Below are 22,820 nucleotides of genomic sequence, written 5' to 3'. Positions count from 1 at the left end.
ATCGGGCTCTGCGGTGTGCCTGGCCGTCCTGGGGACAATAAGCGATCTGGCTTGCGAAGTGAAGCTGGCCCCCCGAGCCTGGAGCGCGGTGGCCTAGCCAGCCTATTGGGCCAAGAACACATCCAGCATGCCTGCCGGACCAGAGTCTGAGAGCGGAGTGGTCGTGCTCCCCCGTTGAGCAGCGGAAGATAGCGTGCCAGAGAAACAGCAACTAGGGCCTGGAGCAGCCCGACCTGCACGAGCGAGTGGCTGCGGGCGATTCATAGCGGAGAGGCTTGGGGCTGTATGCCCGCACAGCGTAGTGAGAGGAGCTGCAATCCCGAGGCCCAGGCCTGCTCGATGGAAACGGAGTGTGGCCTGGAGTAAAAGGGGCATTCAAGAGATTTTCCACCACACCCGGCAGAGCAGAGGCTCTGTCTGCAGGTACGGAGGCCTACAGCCAGCTCGGTGCATGCAGAGGGCTTGCACCCGGTGAGAAACGTAAACGCTGGAGCCTGCCTGTCGAGCGGTGCAGAGGTTGGACCACACACGAGAGGCCCTTGCAGCTACCAGAGGAGAGGCGCGGCCGGTGGTCACCCTCTCCTAGCTGCTTCCCTCCAGAAGGTGCACGCCTGTTTTGTGGGGCTGGAAAGCCCTATAGTGTGCAGAGTGTAGAGCTCCGCAATCATGTGACATCTATAGGTGGCAGACCGTGGGTAAGTCAGCGGCTGCCCACAAACCGGACACGCCACTATTGTAAAACAAAGAGAAGCAGTTATCACCTCACTGGCCTCTTCCCCTGCCCGATCATCGCCCTCCTGAACTATCAGCAAGGTAGGCTATGCTTGAATCTGAGGTGGAGCCGGAGACGGCTTCTGCTCGTTCGTGAGGGATTACCAGGTTTACACGTCCCCCCCCCCCCCCCCCCCCCCACTCAACGTTTCCTCAGCAAACTTTGGTCTTAAGAAACTCTAGCTCTTGTTCTATCTTTTTGGATGTCAGTGTTTTATTGTTTATGTATTTGGGGTTTAATTTTTGTTGGGCTACCTGCACCGGTGTTGGAGCTTTATGATGTCCCGCTGGGCATACCCCTCTGCGACTCCCTTATACAGAAGCCACCGTCTTGCACTGAATGATGATGTCTGTACCCTATGGAAAAGACCTTAGGATTGTAAGTCTCAATGTCCGAGGCCTCAATCACCCTGTAAAGCGCGCTGACATCCTTTCCTTATTAGAGCACACTGAAGAAGACGTATGCATGCTGCAAGAGACCCATTTGTTGTCCAAAGACTCAGTCCGTATGCTCACACGACGATTCCCCCGTCAATACTGGTCCTCTTGCACTGCAAAGAAAAATGGGGTAGCCATCCTCTTGGGTGCAAAATTTTAAGGTAAGGTACTTTCTACCCGCTACAAGGCAAAGGGCAGGGTCCTGGCACTTAGGCTCCAATGGGGGGGCTGCACTTTTTACACTGATTAATGTCTACGCACCTAACACACACCAGGAGCCTTTCCTAATCAGAACTCTCTCGCAGGTCCTAGCTTTGCCTGACGCTGCCATAGTGGTGAGTGGGGACCTCAGTCTGGTCATGGACAACGACATAGACAGTTCAGGCCAGAGGAGTATACAGGTGGGGGCGCTTTCCCCAGAGGGTAAACAATGGCTGACTGACAGTGGCTTGCACGATATCTGGCGACTTAAGCACCCTGCATTGTGGGACTACACCCACTACTCTGTCGCTCACAAATCTTACGATCTACTAGACCCGTTTCTCGTTTCTAAAGTGCTACTGCCCAGGGTATGGGAGGCCTCAATGGAACCGCGTACTCTATCAAATCATACACCGATCACCATTAACATCCAATCAGGTGGGACATAACCGCTCCCGCAAGGTGGCGCCTGCGGGTGGGTCTCCTGCACTCTCCTAGTACTGTAGAGAGCCTACGCGCCAAGTTAATTGAATACCTACAGCATAACGATAAGGGGGACATCCTGCTGGCTGCCAGGAGAACTTAAGACGGTATCCTCGGCCGACAACAAAAAACGTTGAGGAGTCTGGCAGAATATTGAACAGGAAGTGAGGGAGCTATAGGCTATACACAAACACTCTGGAGTGCTGCGGGTTTGGAGGAACTTGAAGAAGAAACGGACCCTCCTAAAATGCTTGGACCTTGATAGGGCGGAGTATGCGCTTTTACGCCTCCGCCACAGGTTCTACCTGAGTAGTGATAGGTGTTGGAGAATGCTAGCACAGAGATTACAAACTAAAACTATGGCTGCTGCCATCTCATCGCTTAAGCAGCCATCAGGAGCAGAGGTGCACTTGTACTCCTAGATAGTGGACGAGTTCAGGCAATTTTATCAGTCCTTATATAGCGAGGAAGCGACAGATCAACAAGATGCAGGTGCCTACTTGGAATCAAGCAAATTCACTTGTCTCCCTGAGGATCCCATACGCCCGGAAGAGGTTATCTTGGCCATTGCTAGGATGAAATTGGACAAATCCCAGGGCCCAGATGGCTACCCGGCACAATTTTATAAAACCTTCTGTGGGGAACTAGCACCCGTGCTGATGAGGCTTTTTTAACTCTTTCCTGGATAGTGGAACAGTCACAGACTCCATGTCAGAAGCTGCAATCTTGGTGATTCTCAAACCTCATAAAGACCCTAGCCTATGCAGCTCTTACCGCCCTATCTCGCAACTTAACATTGACGCCGTTCGATAGGGTGCGGTGGAATTATTTGTTTGACACACTGCGTGTCTTTGGGGCGCACTTTATTCATTGGGTTCAATGCATTTACCACTCTCCCGGGCTTTTGTTTGGGTAAATGGAGTATCATCGACCCCCTTTCTGATCGCCAGGGGCACAAGGCAAGAAGGCCTGTTTTCGCCCCTCCTCTTTGCCCTATATATGGAACCCTTTGCCCACAGGATAAAGACCACCAAAGCATTCAGGGCCTCCGATTTGGAGGCGACAGGCACAAAATGTGCCTCTATGCGATGTCATCCTATCTCTCTCCGATCCCCTCACGTCCCTGCCCCCGCTCGTGAATGAACTGGAGTCTTTTGGAAGAGTATCGGGATTTAAGGTAAATTTCAGTAAATCGCAGGTCCTCAACTTGTCCTGGTCCCATGCACATGTCGATCTACTGAAAGAGAGGTTCCGGCTGCAATGGACCAACGACCCGATAGCCTATTTGGGCATCCTCCTTGCCCCTACGCTATCACGTACACTGGAGTTGAACTACTCAGCTCTGGTTGAACAGACTATGAAGGCGTTGGACGGGTGGTCTAGGCTTAAGTTGGCCTAGTTCAGGCGCATAGCAGCGGTGAAGATGATGGTGCTGCTGCGGATTCTGTATCTGTTTCAGACCCTATCCTTGGTGCCCCCTTCGAAAGCTATGCAAACTTTGCAGCTGGCCATAAGTAAGTTTGTCTGGGGGGGTTAGAAAGGCGTGCCTGCCCATATCCCAACTAGCACGACCTAAGAGAGAGGGCGGTGTGAATTTCCCGTTGGTCCATAGATATCTACCAGCTCCCCACCTTCGCTATGTTTTAGAATGGAAAAACACTGGACCTTCATGGACCAGGTGATAGCTGGAGCGAACATCTGGAGGGAGGTGTGGCTTCTGCGTAGACTGAGAGCTTGGGGCCTTTACTCCTCCCCGGTCACAGCAGCGACACTTAAGGCCTGGGAAGCGGTGGCGCTCAAGAGGGGCCTTACAACATTCCCCTCCCCAATGACTCCGATGGTTGATAACCTAGACTTTCCACCAGGCTGTAAATCTGAGGTCGCCCAGCGTTGGAGCTAAGCTGGGTGTAAACGATTGGTCTCCTTGTTTGATGAGAAGGGCATCCTTTCCTTTGCCCAGGTACGTCAGGACTATAATCTACAGAATTCCGATGGGTTCTACTATCTACAATTGTGACACTGGGCAACCTCGGTGGCTTACTTGCCGCATGTCTCTCGTCAACTTACCCCTTTCGAGAAGTGGCTAATGAGCAACAAAGATGATACGCACATGATTGCGGAGCTCTATACTCTGCTCGCAACAGGACGGGAAGTGTACGAAAGGTCAGCTGCGCTGGGAGGAGGAACTAGGGAGGGCCCTTTCAGATAAGGAGTGGGCGAATATTCATTATAGGGCACACCATACTGTTTACAACATCGCCGGCATTGAGTCTGCCTTTAAGGTCACATCAGATTGGTACCTCACGCCAGCTCGTATCTATCGATGAGATACAAACCACACAGAGAAATGCTGGCGGGGCTGCAGTCTGGCTGGCTGGTGCCCCAACTCTGGCACTGTCCGAGGTTAGACGATTTTGGGAGAAGGTGCTAACGACATAGACGCTGCCTTCGAGACTGAGATTCCCCGTTTCCCGGCGTACACACTGCTAGGCAAATGGCTTTTGCGTTATTAGCAGCGCGGCAAGCGATTCTGGCGAACTGGGGCTCTTCTACGGTGCCGGATTGTTAGAATCCGGGGTCTCTGGTTGGCGCAGGTATGCACTTGCGACAAGCAGGGACCCTTTCCTCTAAGTCAGGGCAAAGGATTACTCTTAGAAAATAACCCCTGCTCACCCTCTAGATAACGTGGCGCAAGCAGTCAGGCTAGATTCCAGAGGGCATGAGGTTAAGCATTTACAGTGTCCCACAATAACCACCAACCCACCACACAGAGGGCCCGGTTCACAGAATTAATTTAAGACTAAATCCTAAACTTACTACTTTGTGGTATTCACAGAATGCACTTACTACTTTTGGTATTCACAGACTGCACTTACTACTTTTGGTATTCACAGAATGGATTTACGACTACTAACTTTACGTCCGCACTCGGGCCGGACATTCCGGCCCGGAGGCGGGGCTTCCGGGCCGGAGGCGGAGCTTCCGGCCCGGAGGTGGGGATTCCGGCCATGGCTAAATCTCTGCCACCGGCCGGAATCCCCGCCTCCGGGCCGGAATCCCCGCCTCCGGGCCGGAAGCCCCGCCTCCGGCCCGGAAGCTCCGCCTCCGGCCTGGAAGCTCCGCCTCCGGCCCGGAATTTCCGGCCCGAGTGCGGACGTACAGTTAGTAGTCGTAAATCCATTCTGTGAATACCAAAAGTAGTAAGTGCAGTATGTGAATACCAAAAGTAGTAAGTTCATTCTGTGAATACCACAAAGTAGTAAGTTTAGGGTTTAGTCTTAAGTTAATTCTGTGAATCGGGCCCAGAGACTCCAGACTGCATTTATAAAAATAAAGCTCTTTATAGGTAGACTCTTCAAGCAGGCTTCAAAATACAGTGTTTCACTTTTCAAGAGGGTTCCAGTTACTTGTACTCAATGTTCTATGAGGCCACAGTTCTTAAAAGGCAATTTTAGGCAATTTCCTCTGTTTTGGGGTCCGTGCGCACCGTAGCGCTGTTTGTACGCTTCGTACCGGCGTCGGTACGCGTCGTACACCACCCGTACGCTTCCTTCTTTCTCTCATGCTTCCCGCGTGAGCAAGCGTATAGATATTCAACCCGTACGGGCCGTACAGTCGCAAGTACGCGCCGTCCGGGCTTGGGACGAGTCTCGCTGAGCCTCACGCTTCCCGCGTGAGCAGCGTACTGGGACGGTAGCGCAGTAAGGACCGTACCAAGGAGAGTACGCGTCGTACAGGCTGGGAACGAGTCTCGCCAAGCCTCACGCTTCCCGCGTGAGCAGCGTACCGGGACGGTAGCGCAGTACGGACCGTACCAAGGGAGTACGCGCCGTACGGTGTGGAAGTACGCGTCGTACAGGGGCACACAGTACCTAGTCTTTTGGTGGGGAGTTCGCGGCGGCCTCAGCAGTCCTCAGAGGGGCGTCGCGTTGCAGTCCCGCTTGGTCAGAGGACGGCGATGCTTCGTGGGGCGCCTCAGGACTTCCACAGCTCACCTCGAGGTGGGAAGCAGGGGCTTGGGGGTGATTTTCAGCGCGCAGCGCTGTCGGCATCGGCCAGAATCGGCGAACCAGTGTGTCGTTGATCCTTGCAGTGGTCTCTACTGCCTGGCGTCCCAGAGGCTCGGCGCTTGGAGTCAGACAGTCTTTCCTTACGTTGCGAGCTCCGGCTCGAGGGGGCAGCAGTTTTCTTTGCTCAGGCCAGGCAGGGCAGGTCTTCACGGTGCTCACAGCAGCACAGTCGATCAGAGGTCACGTTGCTCGGCGAGATGGGGGCACACAGGTTCTCTGGGGTCAGCGTTTGCAATCCACCCACAGCAGCTTCCTTTCTTCCAGGGAGGGGTAGCGCCCACTGTTCCTGGGGCGCAGTTCAGGGGGCAAGTTCACAAGCAAGCCCTTGGAGATTGTTCTTAAAGCACAAGTTGAAATAAAAAATGTTCTCAGTCTTTTTCTCTCCTTCTTACAGCAAGGCACCCACCACAGGCAGTCTCTCAGGCTTAGAGACAGTACTCCTCCATGCAGCTTTCCCAGGTCCTTCTCTTCGGGCAGAGGTTCTTCTTGGCGTAAACAGGATCTGATTTCTTAGGAGCAGGGCTCCTTCTTTTATACACAGTTTCTTTTGTTCTTTGTCGCCAGGGGGCCTGTGCGTGGCTCAGTCTGTGGAGCGGCTGATGTCTCTGCACAGGGCAGAGACATCAGCCGCTCCACAGGGGGCGGAGCCAGCATTGTGGTGGCAGAGCACAGGTCTATTCAGAGTCAAGGTGTACTCCTCCTACCCATCCTGGTGTGATCTCTCTACCCACCACCTGGCAGCCAGCCTGTCTCCTGGAATTCCCCAGCCCTGCCCCTCACTGAAACTAGGCAGCACACACACACACAGCCGAGGCGGACTGAAATGGCTAAGCAAGTAAATACTAACATTCTAAAAGTAGTATTTACAAACACAGGATATTAAAATAAACTTTACTAAAAGAAGTATTTTATTATTCTGAGTTCAGGCATACTAAATTTGACTTTCTACCATGCTCTCTGAGTCCACTGGGAATATAGAGTGTAATAATTCCAGCAGCCCATTCTGGCCTATGGAGAGCAGGTAGCCTTCAATAGTGAAAAACGAAAATGGCTGTAATTCACTATTAGGACATGCCACACACATCAGGGCATGTCCTACCTTATGCCTACAATGCACCCGGCCCTTGGGCCTACCATAGGGGTGACTAATATGTAGTTAAGGGAAGGTTTAGGGACTGCCAAGTAGGTGCACTTGCGCAGTCAGCATGACAGTACTAGACTGCACGCAGGTTCTGCAATGGCAGACCGTAGACACATTTTTACTAGGCCGCTTCTGTGGGTGGCACAACCATTGCTGCAAGCCCACCAGCAGCATTTGCATTTACAAGCCCTGGCACTCCTGGTGCACTTTACTAGGGGCTGATAGTAAACCAAATAAGCCAAACATGGACACCAATCAATGTATCCACTTTTCAAAGGGAGCACTTGCACTGTGGCATTGATTAGCAGTGGCACAGTGCCCTGAGCAGCTAACACCAACAAAACACATGAGGCACATCAGCAAAAAGTGGAAGGGAAACTCACGCCAAGGTGCCAGGTCTAACACGGATCATACGGCTTAGCTACATAGACTCTGGTCGACCCTAGCCATGGAACGCCTCTCTCTAGTGCAAGATCATAAGTGCAAAACATATGCAGAAATATGGGTCCCTTTCATATCTTTACTATATAAAGAACTCCGAGAAGTCACGTGCCCCAATTATCTACAAATCTTGCATCTGATCCAGAGGGCACAGGACCAGGTATTGCCCCGTACGTAATGTGTGTTCCGGGACTGGAGCTGGCTGATGGGGGTGAGTGGCTCCAAATGATCTAACAGGACATGGTGTAGGTGCCCTTTTAATTACTTTCTTTTCCGTTGGCTGGGGATGGGAGGGGGTTTTTGTTGCTCTGTTTTCTGTGTTTTTGTAGTGATATTTATTCTGTTCTTGGTGTAACTATATAGACTCGGGCAATCCAGACATCGCTGCCAGCCTCCGGGTTGTAGGCTCTGAAGCTGTGTAAATGTCTCATGCATCGATCTCATGCTGCCGGCCAAAGTGGATGTAGGCATACAGCTGTGGATTGACAATTGATTGTCTTATGAAACGAATGAAAGATTTGTTCCATAAGGACCTTCTCCCATCACCAGCCCACCGATTGTACACACGTTCAACTTTTAACCTGTGATATCATTCCTCATATGATTTCCTTCATCCACAAACATTTCTAAAGGGAAAGAGAGGGAAGAGACTTGGTTGAGCAAGAAAAAGAAGGGAAAATAAGGAATACCCAGGACTGCAGAAAAAAATAAAGAAAAACAAGGAGTAAATTGGGGGAAATTCAGGAACGAAAGCAAGAATCTGAACCCAATTTTATCAATATGGAAAATATTAGATCAGAATAAGAACTAAGAAAACCTCAAATTTCATGCCACAGCGAATCTTAAATGTTAGAGAGAATCCAGCAGTACAATTAAGAAACCAATAATTTCACTTAAGATGATCAAGTACCAGAAGGTCATCTCGCTTTTCGACCATCAAGAAAGCTTTAAGTGGCCTTCTCCTGTGAAAAAAAAAGGTTTTGCAATAGTGCCACTCTTTAAGCTTGGCTGGATTACACATGGACATTAATCACATAGTATTGGGCCTGTTACATCAAAAAGACATGTAGTTTTGATGTAACAGGCCCATCACTGTGATTAATAGTAACCTGAATGAGGGAAATGCTTTACATGTATTTGTGTAAATATACAGGAAAATAACCTGATCTGAAGATTCTATTTTGATGTACAACCTTTTAAAAAAGAATGAAAGGTATTGGCGTTGGAAGCCTGAATATAAAATGCTTTAGATGTAGTATGGACAAAATGTGTGATGAGTGAGTAGTTGTTATTTATTTTATGAGGGGATGAATATGTGTGAGATGGTACTGTTAGACTAAATCTATGTTATTGAAGTTGTACTAATTCAATTTAGTTTCCAAAATGAGCACTGCATGTCTTTAAATTCTCTGTGTTCCTTCACTTCCCTTCAAGATACATATAAAGGCCGTGGTAAAGATAGTGTGGTAAATCATAGTAATTATGTGAAACCATGAAATACTCCGAGGGTTACCTGTCATTCTTTCTATGTCGTGGATCTTGGCAAGCAGCCTGACACGTCCATATATTGCCCTGCCCTACATGTTATGTATGATAATTTCTTTTTTTAGGAACATGGGTATCTTTTGACAAGAGTACAAGCATGTGTTCATCCTTATGCGAAGTTCCTGAAGTATTTGACAACATAGGGCACAGTAATTCTTCTGGTTCAGACATGTGTCCTAAGCGCCCATATTCCTTGGTGGGGGACCCATTAAGAAGTGTTGTGGGGGACTGACCTTTTGCACTGCAGACGTGATGTCTGTGGTATAGGTATAGATTTTTTTATGCGACAAAACAAGGACCTATGTCAATTCAGCATGTTTATTGCTGTTTAAAAACAGTTCTTCAGAAACCTCCTGAGGAATCCACTCAAACCCAATAAACAGAACAGCCCTTCAACTTAGAGACATTATTGAGAAAAGTACCTTCTGCACAATGGTTTACTTGGGTAAATTGTGGCTGAACTTTGATGGCTCCATTGAAAAATATGTTGGTCATTTGATACAGGAATTTGTTCATCCTGCACAATAATTGACATTTTTTTAAAACTAATTAGCCGTTGAATTTTGAAAGCTTCCAAATTTGTACCCCTCAATTCCATCACTTGTTTGAATTGGGGATATTTCATGGCTTGGCTGCTCTGATTTTGCACACTAAATTTACAGAGGCCTTTATAGGTATCGTGATCACATAAAGTTGGTAGAGATGCAGAAATTGTTTACCAAAATTTACTCTTTCCAGTCCTTGATTGGTTCTTGGGCCAAAAAAAGAGCTTGTTTTTGCAATAATGATTCTTGTTCTGTTGAAATGTTGCAACACTTTTATCCCTATGCCCACTCTAGTTGCATGTATGCAGATTAGTTGAAGTCTTTTGTACCCCAGCATAGAGAAAGAGTATTTGCACATGAGGCATGAATTAGTTTGTGTTCATATCAGAAAAAAGCTCCAGGCTGTGGAAATATATTATCTCTTCAAAGCATGCACAGGTTATTGATTTAGAATTGAATCGGATACAAAAGAGTCTCTTCTGAGTCTATAAAAGGAGTACAAACTTACTCTTCTTTGTGTAAGTGCTGTTCTCTGATGAAATGCACTGTTGTTCCCTTGCAAAAACACTTTACTTTTACAAAATATATGTGTTGTCATTTTTATAATATTTACTTGGCTGTGAAATGTTGTGCATTCTTGTTTTGTATTACTCCAGTGATACGTATCAGTTTTCTTAACCATGTAGTATCGATTTTCAAAACTCCCTAATCTTCTTTCTGACTTCCCTATCTTCCTTTTTGGCTGGATTGCCTTTGGCCAGCGGTTCTAAAATGTCTCCAGTATTTACCGTCAGAAAAAACAGATGGCCACTTTGTAGTATACACTATAGACGCATGGAACTCTTCATGCTAGATTTCTCCTGCTATCTAATTTGGATGGCCCTAAGTATAGTGACATACGTTTCTAATTGAGACTTCTAACCGCAGATTCCTCACCTTTTGAATGTTTCTTAGGTATCAGACTGGATCTGGAAAAACTTAACAATACCACTGCTTGTAGAAAAGTGGCTCAATGCTACCCTATGTAGGCGCCACCCATGTGCGCTGATATTCTTTCTGCATCAACGGATCCGGAGCTACCCCTCGACTCTTTAAAGAGAATACATTTTTTAATTTTCTACAATGTCCTACAGTGTGTAAGGGAAAATGCCATTCTCCAAATCTACAGGGTTTAACCATTGTGGGGAATGTTGCACACAAATGTCTGACTGACCTGCACGTGGTTTGCCTATGGTGCCCGGGGTCGGACCACAACTCTAAGGACTGCAGTAACTGCGCTTTGATGCACCCCGAGGCCATCAGGATTGGAAAACAAAGCTGCTTGTAGCCAAGCACACCAAGACTCCATGTTGTGACTAGTCGAGATCGAAAGGGAGGTCTCATTTTTGCGCCCAAGGTCGTTCCCAAAAAGATTGTCATTGCGGCCCATATTTTCGGGTAAGTCAAAGAAAAAGCACAAGAAGTTCAAATGGGACTTAGCGCCAGCCTCCTGGTCTAGCTCCTGAAGCCATTCCCCTCCAGTGCCAATTCCAACTCTTGTCCAATTGCAACCTGAGTTTCTATGTCCGTTGGCAATACTGCAGCAAATTGAGAAATTTTCGGAAGCCATGCTGCAGCTTTTTGGCACATCATCGGCTCCCTCTGGTGCTCTTGCGTGCCCAAGGAGCAGAGAGTACTTTCAACTGGGCTTGCGCTTGTGGGTCTGCGTTTAGTGCCAGTTGGGCCTTCTGGTTTAAATCCGGATTCTAGACCAAACTAGGTACCGGTTCCTGCTCCAGCACCGCAGCCTACACTGGAACATGATCCACTAATGTCATCGCAATCGACTCCTGACTATGACGAACCCATACTGCTATTTGATGCTGAGACAGCGTCACCCCAACTGCGACCAAGGCTGCACCCTGCTTTGACTGAGCTGCATCCCTGAGCCACTCTTCTGTTCCCGACAAATTGCCCTTGTCCTCATGTCCTCCTTGAATTATTTGGTACAGATTCTGATAATGGTGGCAATGATGCCGGGACCAAGTTTGCCCAGCCCTCCCTTGAGGATAATTGGTATGAAGATCTTCAGGGTGGTCAGTGTTCTAGATACTTCCCCAGACCGGACTGGATTCTTCCCTGGGCTCTGCCACAGACGAAAGTTCCTACTTTGCAATTGTTGTACAGAAGGCTGCAGAGGTTCTTGATCTTCAACTCCCCACTCAGGAGGTAAAGACTAATGTCTTAATAGATGTGTTTTATGCATGGTCAGACAAGTTCTGAGCCCTGCTTCCCTTTAATGAAGTTCTTGCAGACACTCTTGGGGACCTGGGTTAAACCTGTTGAGGGCCCCTGTCAGTTGGCCGGGTGCCAGACACAATTGCTCTGCTCAGGCGACCCAGACTACTCCATCTGACAGGGAATCAAAGAGGATAGAGACAGAACAAGCATTGGCATAGCCAATAGGTCTCACCTTTGGGACTTTATAAGTGTTTAGCCATGCAACAGTTGGTGTTGTTGCACTAATGATATTGTGCTGCATACCTAAATACTTATAAGGTCCCAAAAGCGAGACCTATTGGCTATGCCAATGCTTGTTGGAATTTGAGGCCCATAAAACAAAGGAGTACAATGAAGGCTACCTTAGCAAATCTGACATAAGAACAAAAATTAAAGTGCATTGAAGGGAGTAGATTCTTCAATATGAACAGTCTTCTCTTTCTAGACAACATTAAAAAAAACGTAGTGCTGGGGCACTGATGTGAAGCCGCCAGGAGGAAAATCTTGGTTTGGGGAACGAGGAGGGCATGGGATGCAGTTGGGGCTGGACAAGGAGGACCCAGAAAGGGTGGGAGAGATGTGGTTTTGGGTGGTAGAAAAAAGTGCGAGACACACAGGAAACAGGGAGGAGTGTAAGGGACGAAGAAACTGCTAACATAACAAGCATTGGTAAATGCAATAGGTTTTGCCTATGTAATTAAGAATATTTTTTGTAAGTTTCTAGTTTGGAGAGCAGAAACTCTAGTTGTAGAGGTAAAGAAACTCTGTAAAAGTGTTATGAGTTGTTGTTTTTTCAGAAAGTACAAAAAACAAGTGTTATGACTTGTTTTTGTACTTTCGGGTGATGTTGGCGCTATATAAAACTGACCCTAAAATAAAATTGTGAAAAGCAGGTTTGAATGCGGAGGCAATTAGTTACGTGTGTGCTTTTATGAAGTAACTGGTGGTAATATAAAGCGCTCCTGTACCTTCGGGTGATGTTGGTACTATATAAAAGCGCCCCAAAAATAATGAAATAAAAAACATGTTACATAGCAGCAGTACTGTAACATGTTTTTTAAAAATTATTTTAATTTGTAATTAATGTTTTCTCACTTACTAAGGAACCGCAAAGGGTTGTGGTTTTGTTGTAGGATACACCACAGCTTACTACTTTATATGGATAGTGCTGAGTGCTTTTCCAATTGTCCTATAAATATATTTTTTGCCAGGAATGGTAGATGGTCTTCTCGATTCAGAATACTGAATGTGAGCTATTATATGTGAAGGCTAAATCCAGGTAATGCACTGGTTAATGTTTCCTAAAAGAAAATGTAATAAACAGATTTTTTTTTTTATGTGTCCGTTTCGTATGTAGCTGTTGTCTAAGTATGAGGTAGTATGTCTTTTTTGTGTGAATGCACATCTGTCTACGTGAACATAGCCAGCGAGGTAAAGGGACGCACATAGTCACAACTGTACGGAGAACATACACCACGGTACATGTACACAAGAAATATAAGAAGACAGAATCTTCACAGAATTAGTGCAGTCAGTAAAGTCTGTTATTTCTACTGCATGTGAGTGCCTGGTGGACATGGTAGACAGGAGTTGACCTGCTGTGCAACATGGCTCAAAGTTTTTTTTAAAAGTGCTATGACGCGTCCTGCTTTGACTGTCTTATAGTGTTATTTATTTACTTCAAGTCATCTTCCACAGCAGCTGAACTTCTGTGCAACAATGAAAAAAAGTATTGACAATGCTAATAGATGTCATATAGGCAAAACCTACTGGCTAAGGTAATACATGGGGTTGAGGGTGGGATATGCAAATATTTTAGTATAGAGATATAAGGAGGTAGATTTTACCTGCCCCCCAATATAATATTGTAGACAATATTTTTGGACACAAATGTGTGATAATCATGCATGCTGTTGAAATTATGAACAGATGCCAGCTGTTAGCTCTCGTATCAACTGTCATATTTTTTACTTTTGGTCAAATGTGAATACAATAGTGGACGTTTGCTTATTTGTTTGGGGGCATACAAATACATAATATATGAATGACCTGCAGTAAGTGAAGAATATGACCTGCAGTAAGTGAAGAATATTAAAATATATCACTATGCAATAAAAGGGTGCTGGTGGGGTTAAAGGCATGACCCCACACTATATGTTCTAAAGCAACCGAGTGAGACTGGCTCCATTATTCCAGGCTGCTGCACATTAAAACTATGGTACACAATAAAATACTAGGTCGAAAGTGAAAGGACACTCGTTGCACGCTCTGTGCACGAACCTGAACAGCTGAAAAAGAGAACAAACAAGCCTGTGACTACAGCAGTGAGAAAGTCTGGCTAGGTTTGCTGCATAAATATGTTTTCAACAAGACACACAATTTGGAGTTTACTATTTTTTATGTGCGTGTAGGTCAAGGCTTCCTCACTTTGCATTCTGGGACCTGTAGTCTGGGATCTGTAGTGCAATGCCAAAGAACAATCGAACTAGGTGAGCTGCCACTCATGAACCTGAGAATACTGGCAATGTTCTATGCAACAAACGTCTACATTCTGAAACTTGTGGTTTGCGTGTTATTCTTCCGACACTCCTGATAATTGTTTTTAAGGAATCCCCAGAACCGGAAATGGCGTCCTGAGGACATGAAGCAATTTGACAACTCCTTAAAATACATTGAAGAGCTGAACATTTTTTTTTACTGTACACAAATATTTTTACAGTGCAATCTGCTAGCTTTCGAAATTAAAACCAAAAGAACGTGTCAAAATTTGAAATATTAACGCGTTAGAAGAGGATGTGGAGGTTAAAACAGAGGTGAACTGACAATTTCAAGCGACGACGTAGGGCAAATAAAATCAATTTAATAACCCAAAGAACAAGCATTGGCTCACGGAGAACATCAAAGCGGAGCGCGCCCACATGCACTCAAGCTCTAGGCCGGCCATGGTAGCATTTTTTTAAGCCCTCACTAAAAGTCTCGCCAGACCAGTGCATGCGCTTGGTCAGGCGAGACCTAAAAAGGGTTAATTATCCACAAGTCTGGCCCTTATGTCTTACTCTGTTATTGTCAGCTGCCTTTAAGGCCTTGTGGGACACAGTTGCCCAGGTGTTACCTTTGGTTCCGGAAGAAGCTTGTTCCATCCTCTAAGAGGCTATACAGGAAGGTCAAATAATTTTTAAACCTGTATATGATTCCTGAGGTAACCAAGACATGCTGAATAGAGGAAACGTTCTTTGCCTTTTTAAATCGATTCCATCATTAGCTAACGTGTCAACTAAAGACATTGAATGTGTCGGATTCCTACAAAATGTGGAAGGTAGCCAGCCATTAACTTTGATAACTGTAACCACTCCTTCTATAGCGGAACGAATCATGAACGAACAGGAAATCTTTCATAGCTGGGGGGTAATAATTAGCAAGCCAGCCCCAAAGGTATATCCAACCCCACTTATTAAAGAAGAAAGTTCAATATCAAGGGAAAAAAGAAAAAAGGGTGCCCCAGTCTTCTCTATATTAAAACATCCTTTAGGAAAAACAGATGAAGATGTTGAAAAGTCACTGATTGAATGTAAAGTAGAAAAAGCAACAGGAATAAATGAAAAAATGGATATCGATGGCTTCACACGGTAATAATGAACAATGACAGAACAAACAAAAAAATACAATCAAAGAATTAAAGAAGGACAGTGAAAAAATAAGGCTGTGCTCATGGAAAATAAATGGGATAAGTAAAAAAGGTAAATAATGCCCACCTAACTGCAATATCTAAATCCTATCAGATCATTTTATTACAGGAAACATGGGCAACTGACCCCTTTATGTCACAGGGATACAAAGAATATTTTGAGCCCGCGATTAAGCAAAATAAATATGGTCGCCCCAGTGGGGGTATAGCAATATTCATATCTATTGACCTGAGAGTGGAACATGAGCAGCTGGTTACGAATAACTGTAACGTCCAATCGGTAATGTTACGATATAAAGCAAGTGACCGAGAAAAATCAAAAGCCTTAATGCGAATCAATATATATATACATATCCCCCCTACACAGAGTTCAAGGAAGAATGTGTGTGCTACTCTTACCAGTTTCCTATTGGAGCAAATGATGGATGATCCTTTTGTAGACTTTATACTTACGGGCGACTTCAATTTAAATCTATTAGTACCTTTTATAAGAAACAACACTGTACAGTTGCAAGATCAACAATGGTTAATTCCGGAGCAAGCACTGGACACAATAATTAAGTCCAGACAAAGTAAATTACTTATAAATTTTGTGACGGACATAGAAGCAATGGGACTACGAATACTAAATGGGAGATTCCAGATGGATTCACCACCTGCATGGACGTTTCACACACCAAATTCGAAGTCACGAATTGACTATACGATGGTATCATTGAACATCGTCAACAACTTTACCTCGTATCACCTAAGGAAGGTGCCAGATAGTGATCATAGTCGGCAAATATTCACTACAAAATTTCCAAGTATGAAACACCAATTGTATCTGTCAACGCACGGCCAGACAGGAACCATCAACTATAGGAAACTTATCTGGAAACCACACAATAAAGAATACATCAATGAATTGGCGCAATACTGGTTAAAGAATGTTTTGAAGATAATACCGCGAGGTCCCCAATTGTTCAATGGGTAAACTTCACACGCAAAATAGTCAAACCGTATGATCTTTCATCTATAACCAGAGAAAAAACAAGTGAAACAAATGGTAAAAAGGGAAACTAATATCAATTTACCGTATACTGTACGAAAAATGAGACCGACTCGAAATAAACTCAGGAAACAGTTAACCAAGCTTCCAAATAACAAAGAATTTACAACTAAACTAAAAAACACATATCAAAATTTGAGGAAATTCATCTGGAACGATAAAAAACAAAGCTAAGCATAATATTTGGACAAAAGTTTTTTTATGCTAGTAACCAAAGAAACTCAAGGGAGTTTTGGAAAATGATAAATGGTCTAGTAAGATCTGACAAATCTGTTGTAGCATCTGTATTAACTGAGACTGAATGGGTTAATTTTCTGGTAAACCATCTAAATCCCGACGGGAAAGTAAATATTCAGGATGGTAATCACAAACTGATGGATACACTAAATTTAGAATATGATAGTAATATTGATAAATCACAGCAACAAGTGTCTAAACTAATAATGAAACAAAAAGATGGGGCTCCAGGTCCCAACGGTATCCTGTTTGCCCTGTATAAGGAAGAACCAGCCCTATGGGTGGAACATCTAATAGAGGTAGTACGGATAGGGGCAATACCAGAATCCAGGAGAGGGTCGTTAATATCCCCTATCTTTAAGAAAGGAACTTGGGCCCTGCCAGAGAACTATTGTCTAATAACTCTGAAAGATACAAATGCTAAACTGTTTGCGGGGATTCTACTGTCAAGTTTATCTGACTGGGTAAAGGACAAAGAGATACTCCCGCCTAATCAAACAGGATTTATTAAAGGTCTAGGAACTACTACAAACATTTTAGCCCTATCGGGGCTAATGGATAAAGCAGTTATAACAAAACAACCCTTATAATTGTGCTTCGTCGATTTTAGATCAGCTTTTGATTGCGTTGATAGACCACGCCTGTGGAAAAAACAAAAGCAAGGTATTCCGGACCCATTATTAAAGTTGATTCAACTCCTGCTAACCGATACTTGGGTCAAAGTGCGGATGGGGGCCGGTCTGGACATTAACTAACGAAATATCAAAGACAGGTGGACTAAAGCAAGGGTGCTTATTGGCCCCACTCCTTTTTAACCTGTTCTTAGCAGATCTAACAGATGTACTTAATGAAATAAATGCACATCCGCCCAAATTAGCTAACAAACAAATATCAAATTTGCTGTATGCAGATGATGTCATACTCTTAAGTCATGCAAAAGTGGGTTTACAACGTCGAATAGCTCGAATATCATTGTATTCAAAAGAAAATGGGATGGTAATAAACGAAACAAAGACTAAAGTTATGGTGATTACAAAAAATTCCAAGACTTAAACACAAATCTAAATGGTTTTTGGAAAAAGTGCAATTAGAACAAGTAGAATTTTATAAATATCTGGGTGTTTTATTCAATGAGAATGGAAACTTTCTCCCTCAAAAACTTGATATTTACAGATAAGCCGCACTGAGGATTATACAGAAATCAATAAGCGATCTGATTTATCGTCCCTTCCCAAAGGTGATATCAGCAAAATTGCTGCCTACTTTAACATACGGTAGTGAGGCCTTAAAAGGTAAAGACGCTGTGATCATAAATAATGCGATCTCAAAAACATTGAAAACACTTTTCCGCGTGCCTAATAACGCATCCCAAGCACAAGTAAGGCTGGAATTTGGCCTAAATAACCAGCTGTATGCAAGAAAAGGACAAGCTATTAAAGTGTGGAACAGAATAAAAAATTACCATGATAACCAAATGTCTCAGCTATTATGGAAGGAAATAAGTGAAAACAGGAAATCGTCGGCCTGGAAATATTTAAATACAGCACTAGAAGAATTTGAGGTAATGCCGATCTGGGAAACTACCATAACCCAGGAATCATTTAAAAAAGCTATCAACAAAATAACAGATCATCTATCGCTGATAAGAGACAAGGACATATTTGCAAAAAGAAAATACGCATGGCCAATAATAAATGGATTTTCAAAAAAGACGGTACAGCAATATTTGGATACACCATGGTCGTTGAAAAACAAACAAATATTCACAAAAGCACGATTTGGTTTACTACTGGGATTATGCCATTTACCACCTTGGAAAAAATCAGAAGAGTACACAATATGTAGGCTATGTGAATCTGAGGAGGAGAATATTATGTACCTACTGTGTCTGTCCTAAATTGAAAAACAAAAGAACACCCATACTTAAGAGACTATTTAATGACCGAGGAATAAGGACACGTAGGCAAGCATTGATATTATGTCTGTCTTCGGATGACATACTCATGAACTCTGCATTTGTAAAATCTTTATCGAAAGTAGGAAAAAAATTAGAGGAGCAGAATTTAAAATCTATAACCACCACATTTTAAAATACAATACGTAATGAATTTTTATCAAATGTACCTCACTTTAAAAACATTGCATTATTTATATTTGTTGTTATAACTGTTTATATTGGACCATTATATTAATTTTGTATCATTGTAAGATTTTAATTAATCAAACAATGAAGAATTACTGTTTTACAGGAAGGTCATGGTGCAGCCAAGTTTATTATTCACTACACGCTGGACAACTCAGAGTCTTTTGGTAGAGTCCGAAGAACCTGTGTAGCCCTTCGCAGGCATTCCTGAATGTGGTCCACTGGCTTTTCAGAGGACATGCAGGCTAGTCTCATGGACATTCCGTTCAAAAGTTCCTGTCTCTTTGGAGATAAAGCAGAGTTTGCCCTGGAGTGTTAAAGATATCACGGTCACAGTGCTCTCCCTGGACCTATCTACCATTCCGTTCCAGCTGCATCTACAATTTCCCCTCCTCTGTGGTTATGGAGGGGCTTTCAGTATTGCCAGCAGATGCAACCAGTACAGCAATCTCCCCTGCCCCTTCGTGGCTACAACTGCCACACAGAACACATTGACAACAGGGGCAGCGTGCAGCCCTATCTTCTGCCCCTCCAGCAACCGCAGCCTCCAAGGCCATTTAGTGTGCTTTGCTTTCTTCCATCAAAGGGAAGCTGATGTAGGTGCTCACAGACAACACCATTGCCATGTGGTACTACAACAAGCAGAGAGAAGTAGGATTGTGGATCCTGTGCCAGGAGGCCCTGTGACTCTGGACATGACTGAAACGCCAGGAGATTTTCCTTGTAGTTTGCCACCTGGAGGGATCTTTGAATGCCAGGGCAGATAAACCTTGACCGCCGACGCTTTGGGGATCATGAATGGAGATTAAATTCGGAGTTGGGTCAAGGACTCTTCCAAAAATGGGGAAAACCTTGGTGCAATCTTTTCGTCACCACCAAGAACCCGCACTGTTAAACTTTTTGCGTGTTGGAGTTTTCAGAGTATCTCTAACCCTGAGACTTGTTCCATATAGAGTGGAACACGCTACCCCCTCAGCGCCTTTTTGCCAATACTTCTTCTGTTCCAAGTTCTGAAGAAGATCAGGAGTGACCTGGCCCAAGTCATCTTAGTATCTGTGGATTGATCATAGGGCGTACGGTATCCCAAACTCCTAGGCATGAGCATGTCCTCCAATCAGGCTGACCTTCTGGGAGGACCATCTGTCACAGCAGTAGGGCAGGGTCCTGCACCCAAACCTGCCCACACTTCACCTCTATACTTTGAGATTGAGTGACCGCAATTGAGAGCTTTTAATCTTCCTCCCAAGGTAGTTGGTGTCTCTCCACCTAGCTCCTATACTCCTTCCTCTGGGACAAGTTTGTGCCTTTGCGTGTTACCAAGGAGATTGACTCACTTCATGCTAAACTGTCCAAAGTGCTGTTTGTGTTGTTCCGTGCCTAGCAAGGACTTGCATTGGGTACATTTAAATGGCATTTCTCAGTTCTTTCGGCCTTATTATGGTTGCTTGACCGTCCCTCATTGTTTAAATTGCCTAGAGTGATGCGTTTTGTCAAGGGTTTACAGTATATTTCCCCCTACTCTGTTTATTATGCTCCAATGGGATTTAAATTTGGTTCTCACATTCCTTATAAGTGCTCCCTTTGAACCCCTGCACAGCTGTCCTCTGCGGCTGCTTATCCTCAGGACAGTCTTTCTTGTTTTTTTAACATTGGCACTGAGAATGAGCGAGCTACTCTCTGTCAACCCCCTTACACTACTTTCTACCCAGACATACTGTTCTACAGACTCGAGCCTCCTTCCTCCCAAAGGCTGTGACTCCATTTCTTGTCAGGCAGAACATCTCCCTTCCATCGTTCTCTTCTACTCCTCACCCCTCTAAAGTGGAGGAGAGGCTCCATCGAATTGATCCAAAAAGGGCTTTTCCTTTCTATATTGATCGTACAAGAGAACACCGGTTGAACAATCAGCTCTTCATTAAGATGTATTAGGATAGGGTGGCCAATTTGATGCTAAGTGGCGCCCCTTGACCACCTATGTTAAGTGACTGCAAAGGGCAGGAGGTCTACATGTGTCCATTTCAAAAACACTGCACGCATCGGACATCCATATCATGTCTTCCTCTGAACCAGATGTCCATTCTGTTGAAATGTGAACACTGTGTGAGGGATTGGGGTAACGATTCCCTTTGTATACCGGTGTATATGATTTGTTCTTCCCGTCATGTGTGAGTCTGATTTATTATCTCTGGCGACTCTGTACGATGTGTAATGTTTACCTGCTTTGAAAATGGAAAATAAAATCATAAAAAAAAAAAAAAGATGTATTACGCACTGGCCAGAAAGCAGTCCTCGGAGTGCTTACAGGCAATCTCCACCAGATCCACTGGGTGCCTGTCATGGACATTTGCAAGGCGGCGACTTGGGTGTCCCTCCATATGTTCATGAAGCACTACTTATTGCCTGGAGAATCAGGTCCATTATGAGGTGTGCTTTTCCCTCTCAGTTCTGTAGGACATTTTAGTTGAGCTATTTCACAGAGTCACCTGGAAGGTGCTGCTTTGGTATCTACTCAAAAGGTGATGAATCTGCAGTTAGAAGTCTCTATCAGAAGAACAAGTTACTTGTCTTTGCTAAGCTGTTTCTGGTACAGCCTCTATCTAACCACAGATTCTTCACCAACCCACCCATCTTTCACATTCCGTGAACTGGACTCGACTCATTTAAAAAGGTCCCACTTAGAGATTAACCCTATTTTTTACCAATATGGCGATTGGATTCTGCGTCTGAGGGCGCGGACAGTTCAGAAAGCAACTGATGTCAGAGAGCATGGGTGGCGTCTATTTAGGGCCCGCATGCACCATCCTGAAAGGAGTGCAGTCTATGCAGTCATATAGCGTCACCTGTGGCCCTGTAGGAGTACAGTTTAAGAATTTCCAGATCCAGTCTGGCACCTGACGGACTTTTTAGGTGTGACTGGAGAATCAGCTGTTAGATAGTCTCTACCAGAAATAGCGTTACTGAAGGTAAGTAACTTGTTCGTTTGGCTGGTAGAATTAATTAATTATAAATAATATAAATAAATTACCAGGCACATGTATCTTTTCTTCTTTGCCAGAGCACAGAATGGTTATAATGACAGGAGCAGCTCAGTAGCTTATGGACAGAGGAAGCACAACCGCGTATTAGATTGCAAGCCTGCACTGCAAAATCCTTCTATTTAAAATGAGTCTGCTGTGATGTTTCTATTTTTTCCAATCCAGGGAATTTAAATATTTGCAAGAGGTACTGTGTAACTGAAAAACGAATTTTAACGACTAGGATGCATTTAATATATGTTTATTTTGATAGCTTGGGAACTCGTTGTTTAAATTTACTTGGATTTCAACAATTTATGGGAGACAACGATATGACATCTGATTTGACTGATGAAGGAAAAGAACTAATTCGAAGAGGTAAGGTGTGAAAGATAAAGTGTTCCTTGAAGCTTGTCATAGTTTTTAATTTTATGATTATAATAAAATTGTCAATGGAATTTGCTTGGAAGAAGCCAGAGAGCTATTTGAATAATTTTGGTTATTACTTTATTGTCATGGATAACATGCATTGGAACAAACAATGGGTCTGGCTTGTTCTTGGTGTATGTGTTCTTTGTTGTAATGGCTGTATGTTGTTTTGAGATATGTTTGTGTTATTTCTTTGTCACTTGTATCTTCTGGTTGGTGCACAAGAGCCAAAGCAGTTAATGGATGAAGGCTGTTGACCCAAAGCTCCTCTCTGTCTATTTCTTGGTTCATCACAATCACTTGATATCTGGCACACAGCTAAAACTGGTGCTCTAGTCAGACCTATAATGGGTTTGTTTAGGAAATA

The 22,820-nt window shown here is 44.4% G+C and overlaps 1 protein-coding gene across 2 annotated transcripts in view; it reads left to right on the top strand.

The window, feature by feature from the left end:
- The window catches only part of LMBRD2 (LMBR1 domain containing 2), a 440,257-nt gene that overhangs the window by 292,205 nt on the left and 125,232 nt on the right, over window positions 1-22,820 (top strand). For both annotated transcript variants that reach the window (XM_085631040.1, XM_085631037.1), the window contains exon 14: window positions 22,299-22,402. In XM_085631040.1, coding sequence (XP_085487166.1) covers window positions 22,299-22,402 — 104 coding nt within the window. The remainder of the gene's footprint in view (window positions 1-22,298; window positions 22,403-22,820) is intronic.

The sequence above is a fragment of the Triturus cristatus genome, chromosome 2_1 (assembly GCF_964204655.1).
Source record: "Triturus cristatus chromosome 2_1, aTriCri1.1, whole genome shotgun sequence".
NCBI classification, from domain to species: domain Eukaryota; kingdom Metazoa; phylum Chordata; class Amphibia; order Caudata; family Salamandridae; genus Triturus; species Triturus cristatus.
Note: the sequence above shows the minus strand (reverse complement) of the source record. Positions and strands in the feature narration are given on the sequence as shown.